The 10384-nt window shown below is 52.7% G+C and overlaps 1 protein-coding gene across 4 annotated transcripts in view; it reads right to left on the bottom strand.

Moving 5' to 3' along the window:
• RYR1 (ryanodine receptor 1) overlaps positions 1-10384 on the bottom strand; it is a 93345-nt gene that overhangs the window by 4267 nt on the left and 78694 nt on the right. For all 4 annotated transcript variants that reach the window (XM_072608347.1, XM_072608345.1, XM_072608348.1 and 1 more), the window contains 17 exons: positions 10156-10343; positions 8316-8657; positions 6272-7081; positions 5598-5689; positions 5035-5185; positions 4740-4826; positions 3871-4128; positions 3643-3773; positions 3153-3195; positions 2913-3043; positions 2754-2814; positions 2353-2499; positions 2131-2265; positions 1623-1779; positions 1189-1253; positions 395-495; positions 195-246 (listed from right to left, as the gene is read on the bottom strand). In XM_072608347.1, coding sequence (XP_072464448.1) covers positions 195-246; positions 395-495; positions 1189-1253; positions 1623-1779; positions 2131-2265; positions 2353-2499; positions 2754-2814; positions 2913-3043; positions 3153-3195; positions 3643-3773; positions 3871-4128; positions 4740-4826; positions 5035-5185; positions 5598-5689; positions 6272-7081; positions 8316-8657; positions 10156-10343 — 2951 coding nt within the window. The remainder of the gene's footprint in view (positions 1-194; positions 247-394; positions 496-1188; positions 1254-1622; positions 1780-2130; positions 2266-2352; positions 2500-2753; positions 2815-2912; positions 3044-3152; positions 3196-3642; positions 3774-3870; positions 4129-4739; positions 4827-5034; positions 5186-5597; positions 5690-6271; positions 7082-8315; positions 8658-10155; positions 10344-10384) is intronic.

Here is a 10384-nt window from a genome sequence, read left to right as displayed (position 1 = left end):
CTGGTGGGCAACCAGCCCAAGCAAGGAAAGGAAGGATGAAGAATCAATACTCCCAGTTTGAACCTCTTGGACCCCCTTTTCCCTGGGCTATCTCATGTATCACTGTTCCAGCATCCCCTCCAAAGTCCTCGCCTCCAAAGTGTCCCAAGTTTTTGGACATCCTCCCCAGCAGGTATCCCACAATCTCCCCTCACCTGTCCTGTGTGCTCTGTCTCATCCTTATTGATCAGATACATCAGGAAAAACCTGATGGGGAAGAGGAAAGACATGAGGGTGGCCAGGCCAAAGGGATCCTGATTCCCCCCACCACACACATCTCCCTGGATGTCCCTCCAGTCCCTCCATTCTCCCAGTCTCCTCTCTTCCCTGATTGGCCAGCAGAACCAGCACTCACATGTAATTGGCCAAGTTGTGCTCCTCCAGCGTGTGGGTCTCAAAACCGTGGGGCGTTGTATCAAAATAGTCACTTCCAATGCCACAGATGAAACATTTGGTCTTGGGAGGCAGACAGTGAGGTGGGGGGAGAAGGGGACCATCAGGGCTCGAGATCTGCTCAGCCTTCCTATATCCCCATTGGACCCTCCCCTGATAACCTCTGTCACCTCCCAACTATTCTCCAGAGACCCTCTATAAGAACCCTCCTAGATACCCCAAGCCCTTTCTAGAAACCCCCTGACACAGGATCTCAAAGCTCTTCCCATACTCCTGGGGTCCTATAAATTCCCACATAGGTACCAAGAACTCCCAAAAACCTCTCATGGTCACCCCTTGGACTCCCAATTTCCTCTCCCCAGTCACTCCCCAGGACCCCCAAATCTGCTCATATTCTCTCAGTGCTTGCTCTCCTCACCCTGACTCATTAGGGAAAAGTATTCTCTTGGTCCCTCCTCAGATTCCTTCTGGCCCTCGTTCTTTTACATCATACATCTTTGAGGACTTGTCCATCCCCATTACACTGTGAAGTCCTTGACCCTATCATGCACTACCCTGTACCATATTTAGATGTGCCCTCTTAATTTGCCCACCACTCCCCACCCAGGTGACCCCCAAGTCTGGGAAGTCCCAGCAACAAGCATAGGGCTGTGCACATAGTAGGCATGTTGCCTGTTGAATGAATGCACTTGGGATATCACAAAACTCCCCCCAGACCTCCCAAATTCTCTTCCCAGACACCCCCAGGGCTATTACCTCCATGTCCTCCTTCACTTGCTCTTGCTGGTCTCGGAGCTCCCCAAAAGCATCAATGATTAGACCTGAAGGAGGAGGGGAATAAAAGATCATGATCACTTCTTTCTGACCCTTTCATTTGACCCTGACATCCCCTCCCTAGCTTTGGCATTGCCTCTGCCCCCAGGGTCCCTTGTCCCCCAGCCTAGAGTCCTGGAGAAAAGTGCTAGTGAAGAAAAATGCTTTGTGAAGCAACGTGGGAGAGTGACCAGGGCACTGGACATGAATACCAGGCCTCAGATCCTGCTTCACATATTAGCACACAACCTCTCTGGGCCTCAGTTTTCTCATTTGTAAGATGGCTTCTAGCTCTTTGATTCATTGATCTCTTGAGTCATTCAGCCCTGACTTCTGGTCCTCCTCTCTCCCAAGTCTGAGCCTCTCACACTGCCCACCTTGGATAATGGCCAGTAGGATGACAATGACAAAGAAGAAAAAGGTGATGTCGAAGACCACCCGGTAGAGCTCGTATTCATCCCCTGCTGGGTCTTCAATCTCATCCCCGATGCCTCCGCCAGCTCGGACACCCACGTACATGTGGAATAGGTAACACTGAGGAGGAAGAAGGAGGGCAGAGCCTGAACCAGCTTGCATGGCAGGGATTCCTGCTCCTGGGAGAGGCCGAGGCTGGCACCTCCTCTCAGCTCTGGGGTTCTGAGCCACAGTGGTCTAATGCCATTAGGTACCCTCACTAGGTCTAGCACCTATAGGTGAGCCCTTGGGGAGTGGGATACCATCAGGCTACCAAGAGAAGGGCAAACTGGATAAGGTAGGAAATGGAGCAGTTTGGTGCTTTTGTCTTGGCTTCTGAGCCAAACAGAGAGACTGAGGCTCCAAGGGAAAAAAAAGTGACTGAACCACCCCCTGTGTGCAGGCCACAGTGTGTCCCTGAGGCCATCTCACCGTCATCATGTCATCACATTTCATGTCCGGCTCATCCTCGTCCTCACTTTTGTTGTAGAATTTGCGGAAGAAATTGAAGGCCACGACTGTGTAGAGGTAAACTACGACCGCCAGCAGGCCTACTGTCATCACCAGCTGCAAAACAGTCCCAAGTATTGGTGAGGGAGCCAGCGCTCAACCCCTCTCCCCTCTCCCGGCTTCCTCCTTTCCTCTCCCAGGCACCTGCTTCCCATTGTGGGTGACAGAGGACAGGATGGTCCGGAGGGTCTTGACTCCCATGGCAATGTCCAGCAGGTGGGCAGCAAAAAAGAAGTTGTTATAGTGGCCGAGAAGGGACATGACCATGTACCAGGTCAAATACAAGAATGACTGGTGGACAGCAATGGAACAGGGGATGAGATTCAGGAAAAACAAAACAAAACACCTTAATGATTTCAGGGTGACAGAGAACACTTTAGGGAGCAGAGTCAGGCACACTGTGAGGCTATCAGGGAGGCTGGAGACACTTTGGAAGGCCCCATGGGAAAACCCAAGAATATCAAAGCACACTCTGACAAAGCACCCTCTGGGCTCTCTTCCTTCCCACCTCGGTGGCCCCCACCCTTCCAACGCCCACTACTTACATTGTCGGTGAAGATGACGCCGAATTTCCAGATTTGGTATTTGACATCTATGGACATGATCCTAAGGGAAGGATATGGAAGGCAGTGAATAGATTAGGACCTTTCTTGGGTTCCCTCATCTTCCTCTACCAGCTTCCTCCACTTGGCTCAGCCTCATACCAGGTGAGCAATCCTGGAGGGGGTTCTGGTCGCTTCTCATTTTGTGCTGTGATCTCCAGACTGGCCAGATCCATGCCCAGTAGCTCTGCAATCCTTTCCCGGCCAAAGATGTCCCCATGTTTTTCCAGCACCTAGAGAAGTGGGGGAGGAAAGGATTGATTAGCCATTCTTGGAGACCCAGTGAATGGTAAGAGAATTGGGGATGAGGTGAGGGTCTCCATTTCCTTTGGGCCTCCTCACCTTCCTTTTCACAAACTTGTCCCAGTAGTTGCTGGGGAAGGAGCTGGAGGAAGAAATTATGGGAGGTGAGAACAGAGGGATCCCAGATCTTTAGCTCCCCAGCCCTGGATATCTCTTAATTCTCCCCCAGTCCCTCCTTCCGTGATATCTCTGCCTGCCTTTTTGGGGGTGCTTCCTAACTGCTGCCTTGTTTCTCTCCTTGGGATCTCCTATTCCTCCCACTCTGACCCCACCCTCTAGTACTGTCCCCCAGCATCTGCCACACTGGGCTCTTTCCTAGATCTTTAGGGTCTCCCCCTTTTTCCCTGGGATCTCCTCTCTCCCCTATCCTCTTAATCCTTCTCTGGGGTCCCTTCACTCCCAGTATCTCACCCATAACTTTGCCTTCTGTCTGATCCCCCATTCTCTCTCTGGAGTCTTGTTCCCCAGCTTCCCCCCCTCCCATTTCAAGTCTTTCAGGGCCTCCCCAGGGGGACTGCAGGCACCGTACGGGGTGTTAAGCACCAGGCGATCCCACTGTCCCTTTACATCATCATCCTCAGGCTGTTCGGTGATGTAGAGACCATCAAACTCTAGTTTCCGGGCCAGTTCCTTTTCACGTTTAAAGATAACCAGTGGTACCTGGGGGAACCGGGGAGGGGAGATCTTGGTGATCAGGAGGTCTGCAGAGTGCATAGGCCAGAAGTCGGGCCCAGCCTCAGCCCTCCCTCAACCCCACCTTGAGACAGTTGTAGCCAATGATGCAGAGGAAGGCAATGAGGGTGTGCAGGATGCTGAGTCCTCGAAGGGCAGGCTCCATGTATCCTGTACTTTCTTCCAGGAAGTAGTAAACCATGTTCTCTTCCTCCTCATCCTCCATCTCATCTCCAGCCCCTGAGCCCATACCAGACCCCAGGAAGTCCCCGGACCCTGAGCCTGCCAGGCCTTCAAACCCTGAGCCTTCCAGGCCTTCTTCACCTGGAGGAGAGTCAGATACCTGTAAGGCAGGCATGGGTATGGTCAGGGAAGGGTCTGGGCATCACTAGTAGCCCTAGGATAACCAAGGACTGGGGATCCGAGTGCCTAGTCTTCAATCCCCTCCCCCCATCCCACCCCAAAGGCTCTGGCACCTGGATTAGAGGAGCTGAGAGCAGAAGGGACTTCAGCTATTGATCTAGTCCCACCCACCCCCCTTTTCTATACATGAAGAAACTAAGGCCTAGAGAGGTTAGGTGACTAGCCCAAGGCTACACAGAGTTGGAGCAATATTTGAACTCAGGTCCTCTGACACTGGAGTCAGAATTCTTTCTCCTGAACCATGATGCCTTGCAGACCCCAGAACCAGATCACAAGACCCTTTCCCACTTTAAGGACTTTCACATCCAGCCTCCTATCCTTTATCACTTAGTGGAAGAGGGATGGATGGATACCTGGGGTACCAAGGTACCTTGGCCCTCAACCTGCTTTCTTCAGGGCATGAAGGAGCCCACATATCCAGAAGGCTAATTCCCTCCCTGCTTGATGGACCTGAGGACCAAGTCACACAGGCTCCCAAGGGACCCAGGTGTTCCCCCAAACCTGCCCCACACCCCTCCATCCACCTGATACCTTGTAGAAGAGCAGGATAAAGTTGATGGCAAAGGCCAGGAAGAGAGCAAGGAATCTCAGGGTATAGAAGTTTCTGGAGAGATAATTCTAGCAGGACCAAGGAGAGAGGGAAAGAGGGATGGCCTGAGGTCTATGTTCAGCCCAGCTGCAGGTCTGACAGACCAGGAGAGAACTGGTGGCTGCAGGGGAGTCTAGATGAACGTGGGGAGGGGACTCCAGGGGCCCTGAACTCCTCCCCTTCTCCATTCCTCCCTGGTCTCACAAGGTTCCCACTAGACCCCAGGTTGGTCCTTACCAGGAACTTGACCCTCTGCACCTCTAGTTCCTCCCAGAAGTCTGGGCCCTCAGATTTGGACTCCTCCTTCCGAGGTGGGGATGGGGCAGCTGCCTTCTTGGGAGCCTCAGGTGCTGGCTCTTGGGCCCCTTCCTTTTCCCCATTCTCAGCACTTGAAGGTGGGAGGAGGAAGGGAGGAGGAGAGAGAATATAAGGCAAGATGAAGGGAGCTTAGAGATCGTCAGGGTCTCCCAGATGCAGCCAAGAACCCCAAGGTTAGTACTCATTGGCATTATGGATTGAGAGCTGGACAGATCCTTCAAGATGACTCACTCTGTCCTCCTCCTTCCCCAGAGGAGGCCATTCAGGCCCATAGAGGAGAGGGAACTGCTCATTGTCACCTGAGTGATCAGAAGTAGGACCAGGATTCAAACCCAGGCCTTCTGACTCTAAATTCAGTCTTCTTCCCACTATGTTTCAGAGTGGTCAGAGGTAGGCTGCTGGATGGGGCCTAGAAAGAGCCCTGAGGATAGAGGTCAGGGCTAGCTGATTTCCCAGGTCAAGGATCAAGCAAGATCACTCACTCAGCTTTCTCAGGTTCAGGTTCTGGTTCTGGTTCTGGTTCCGGCTCTGGCTCTGGTTCTGTTTCTAAATCTTGTTCTTCTCCTCCCTCCAGCTAGAGGTGGGCAGAGGAGGGGAAGGATGGGCTCAGGGAGCAGCATCCCCTTTCTGGATCCCTCCGCCCCAGGGTTCTCTTTGTGTTTTGTTGTCTGTGAACATCCCTCACTCCTCTCTGTCTAGATCTGGCCCCCTCCTTAGGACTCCATCCCAGCCCTGTTTTCTTCCTCAGTTTTCTCTTGAGCAGTTATTTGGGTACTCTATCACCCTCCTCTCTTTATTCCCTCTTTCTATCAACCTACCATTCTACGTAAGTATCCCCTGCTGTCTGGCTGCATATCCACATTTCATCTTTTTTCTTTGTCTCTTTCCTCCCCTGGCCTCCTTTCATGTCTGTCCTCCCTGTCTGTCTGTGTCTCTTCCATCTGCTCTGCCTCTGGGCCTCAGTATGTATAGCCCCTTTTCCTGTTCCTTCAACCCTCCCCTTCTCTCTCTCTCTTTCTCTCTCTCTCTCTCTCTCTCTCTCTCTCTCTCTCTCTCTCTCTCTCTCTCTCTCTCACACACACACACACACACACACACACACACAAACATACACTCACACAAACTTATATACACACACACCAAACTCCCCACTCACCCCTAGTTTCCTCCGGAAGATTGGGGAACCCTCTGGGGTGGGTGGCTCAACTGGTGTTGTGTCCCCCATGTCACCAAGGCCTCCAGGAACCTCCATCCGAAAATGGCCTCCATCTGCCCCGGCTCCCTCTCCTCCGGCTGGTCCAGCCTCCCCAGCTCCAGCTTCGACCTCAGCTTCTACATCATCAGGCTCTCCCCCTGTCTCCTCATCCCCCTCCACAGCTCCATCCCCAGTCCCAGCAGCCCCTGCACCAGTCGCCTGTTCCCCATGGACCTCATCACCTGTGGGGTCTGGCATTCCAGCCAACAGCCCTGTCACTGTCACCTTCTTAGCTCCTTCCACAAGCCCTCCACCAAACAGAGAGCCCCAGAGTAGGCTTAGGGCCCCCCGGGTGGCACCAATCACTCCTGTGCCTGTCCATGTCACCCCGGACCAGATGAATCCAGCCCCAGCACTTGCAGCCTCCCTCACAGTCAGTCGCCGGAGCCGCCGCACCCTTCGCCGAAGGCTCCGGTAGGTCAGCCGTCGCAGGATGGAAGATACCGCCCCTACTACATGTCCGGAGATACCTGCTGGGCTGTCTGTGGGGGTTCCTTCTCCATCTGGTCCTGCCTCGGTTGCATCTGGCCCAGACTCTGGGGCAGACTCATCCTCATCTTCCTCAGGCTCTCCCTCAGGCTCTGAGATCTGGGCAGCGATCTGCATCTCAAAGATGGTGTCCTCACAGAAGCTCACAAACATCTCCATTTTCTCCGACTCTCCCCCTTCATTCACCACATCAAAGATGAACTGGCGTTTGGACTCCTTTACCTGCAAGTGGGGAGGCACATTCATGGTGAGGAAGGAGCATGGGGGACTGCCAGGGGATAGTGGAGAAGAGGGGATATCGGGAGGGACAAGGGTACAGATACCCAAGGGACACAGAAGAGTAGCATGGGAGGCATGGGAGAATGTGTGTGAGAATGGGCATGGGTATGTGCAAAGGTGTCTGAGGGGCATTTGGAGGAGAGGTACTTCAGAGTATGCTAGGGACATATGTAGGTGTTGAGTGTGCAAGGAGAGGAGGTTGAGTGTGCAAGAGGTAGACAAGAGTAGCTAAGGGGCATGTGTAGAGGCTGAATGTGCAAGCCACATATTTACATCTGAACGTGGTGTGTGTGTGTGTGTGTGTGTGTGTGTGTGTGTGTGTATGTGTGTGTGTGTGTATATGTGTGTGTGTGTGTGTGTGTGTGAATGAGGAGATTATTGTATAAGGAAAGGCAGTGAGTATGCAAGGACCCCAGAAGGCTATTTGAGGCATGCATGCACGCCTAAGATTTGGGTGAGAATTCCAGGGGGAGGATGGAGGATTTCATTTCATTCAACAAACATTTAATTAAAGCCTACTATGGGCTGGGCAGGGGCTCCTGTTGATGGGGGTAATAACATATACACAGAAAAGTCAATCCTGAGGTGTTTCAGAGAGGGTTGGGGCAATCAGGGAGGGTCTCTTGTAGGAGGTGGCCTGCTGCTGAAGGGTGTAATATAATTGCCAAGGGGTAAAGGGGAGGACAGAGGCATCAGGGGTCTTGCAGAGCTTCCTGATGGAATGAATGTCAGGGATGGGGGACAGCTAGCGAACACTGGAGAGTATACCACCTGAGGGGGAGTATTGAGGGAGCCAGGCTGGGGGGTTCCAAGGCCAAACAGAGGAGGTTGTATTTTATCTAGAGACAAGAGGAAGCCGCTGGAGATTCTGGAGCAGGGGTGTGATACACTTGTACCTAAGCTTTGGAAATCTAATACCACTTTGGCAGTACTGGGGGGAGGGGGTGTGTGTGGTAGAAATGAGAGAGTCTTGAGGCAGATTATTAGGAAGACATAGATAGGCAGGGAGGAGGAGCGACAAGGACCTGAGCCAGGAAGGAATGTGGGAGAGGGACTGAGGGTAGGGAAGGGGAGTGAGTGTTGGAGGGCTGTCCCCTTGCAGGCCTGCCTCTGAAAGTGCACTAGAACGGAGGAGGGGCTGGGCCCCTAGCAGGCCCATGGCAGGGCAGAACTTCACCTGGGGCATCTCCCACTGTGTCTTGTTGGTTTCTGAGATTTCAAAGTAGATGCGCTCAATTCGCCGGGAGGAGCCCATGATCTCGATGCGGCCTAGGTAGGGCCGGAAGTACTCCAGGATGCTCTCCGCCAGCTCTAGGAAGTTCCTCAGCCGAGGATCGTGGGGCACGTGCTCTGACAGGTTGGTCAGCAGCACGGCCACATTAAAACCAATCTCTCGGGCCGGCTCCTGGAAACGGCTGGCAAACTCTTCCACATTGATCATCTCATTCTCGTCTGCCTCCGAGCAGGACAGTAGGAACTGGATCTCTGGGCCAGTGAACTGCTTCTGGCTGTCCATAGCCTGCAGAAGGAGGGGCCCCAGGGAGGAGGTCATCCAGGGCTTCTTTCCATGGAGAAACCTCTTCTCCATCTGGTGCCCATGGAGGGGTTGTCACAGCCTCCCTCTGGCTCCCTCGCTGACTCTCCCATCCCATCTACCCCACTGTTCCTCTGGAAGCTTGGCCATGAAGAAATCCCCTTCCCTAGGCACTGTGGGAAATTCCCTCCTCCAATCCCAGAGTCTCTTTTAAGGTAAAAAAAAAATCCATCGCACTTTAAAGATTACAAAGCACTTGACAAATATGAACTCATTTGACCCTCAAAAAGCTGTTCTCATTATTTCCATTTTACCATTGAGAACACTGAGGCAGAGGTGAAGTGACAGAATTGCACAGCTAGTTAGTGCCAGAGACAGCATTTGAACTCAGATCTTCCTAACTCCAAGTCTGAAGTTCTATCTGTTAAACTACTAGCTCCTTCTAGTGGCTTTCTCCTGGGTCTCCAGCTTGCTCCCCAGTGTCTTAGTGTCCCCCATAGGGGCATCCACATTCCAAACCCTCTTCCCAAGGCTGCTCTCCTAGAGATTCTTCCAGGATAATTCCCCTTCCCTGAGGCAGTCCCATGTCCCTGGAGCCCAGGCCTCAATGAGGGGCCATCACTCAGGGGCTGCTTCCTTTTCCATTCTCCATACTGGCATCCCACTGCCCCCTAAGATACCATACCCATTTTTCAGAAGTTCCCTTTACTAGACAGCCTGCATAAAGGGACACCCTCAGACAACCATCTCAAGTTTCTGGGCCCTGCCTAGGGACACACCTTCTGTGTCTTTGTCCTTTCAGCACCTTGGGGCCACCCTGGGGTGGCACCATTCAGTAACTCTCCTTCCCTTAGTGATCTTCCCTTCTCTGCATTTCTGACTCCTTTCCTGGGCCCTGGTCTCCTCCATAGTACCCCAACTGTCCCCCAGACCTCAAGCCATTCAAAAATCTCCTCCTGCAAGCTGTTAGCTCAGAGATATGTCACCAAGAGCCTCCCTACCTGGTATTCTGTCCCATCTAAGGACTCCCTTCTCTGTATCTGGATTCACCTCCCACCATCCCTCAGCTTCTCTACCCACTCCCTGTCTCCCTTGCACTCCCATCATCCAGGACTTTCTTCATCCGGAAGTTTGCAGGTAACCTCCTCCCAATTCCAAACTTCCTGTATGCTCACCCAAACGTTTGGTTTCCATCTGATGGGAGCTTTTGTTTTTAGCCTTCTCCTTGGCACCCTTTTGTCCCCCAGAATAATCCCCTGATCCATTCAGTTAACCTAACTTTCTGGTGGCTTATCTGCTTAGATGCCTAACCCCATGAGGTTCCCTAACCCCACATTTTTGTCTCCCTTCTGGAGAGGCTTACCTAGCATCAGTATCCCATTGTCCATCCCCCCACATGTCTCATTCAAGGCTTTCTTCCTAGGCATGTGGCTCCTGCCTAGCATCTCCTGTGGCTCCTGGGAAGGTGGTCATGGGGCCATACCTTCTGGAAATCTTTCTTGGAGATGAGCCCACGGGGATCAGTGACATAGTCCTGGAAGGCCTCAGAACCCACGATGTCCTTCAGTTTTAGGAACATGTCAAAGAATTTGAGGATCATCTCCACATTGGAGGAGGATTCTACCAGCATGTCCACCATCTGCCTGGCAATTGTGCCATTGACTACATTCCCTGGAAAGAGTGGGGGAGAAGGGGTAGGGATGTCAGGGCCA

The sequence above is a fragment of the Notamacropus eugenii genome, chromosome 5, assembly GCF_028372415.1.
Source record: "Notamacropus eugenii isolate mMacEug1 chromosome 5, mMacEug1.pri_v2, whole genome shotgun sequence".
Lineage (NCBI taxonomy): Eukaryota > Metazoa > Chordata > Mammalia > Diprotodontia > Macropodidae > Notamacropus > Notamacropus eugenii.
This window is presented reverse-complemented; position numbering and strand designations above follow the sequence as displayed.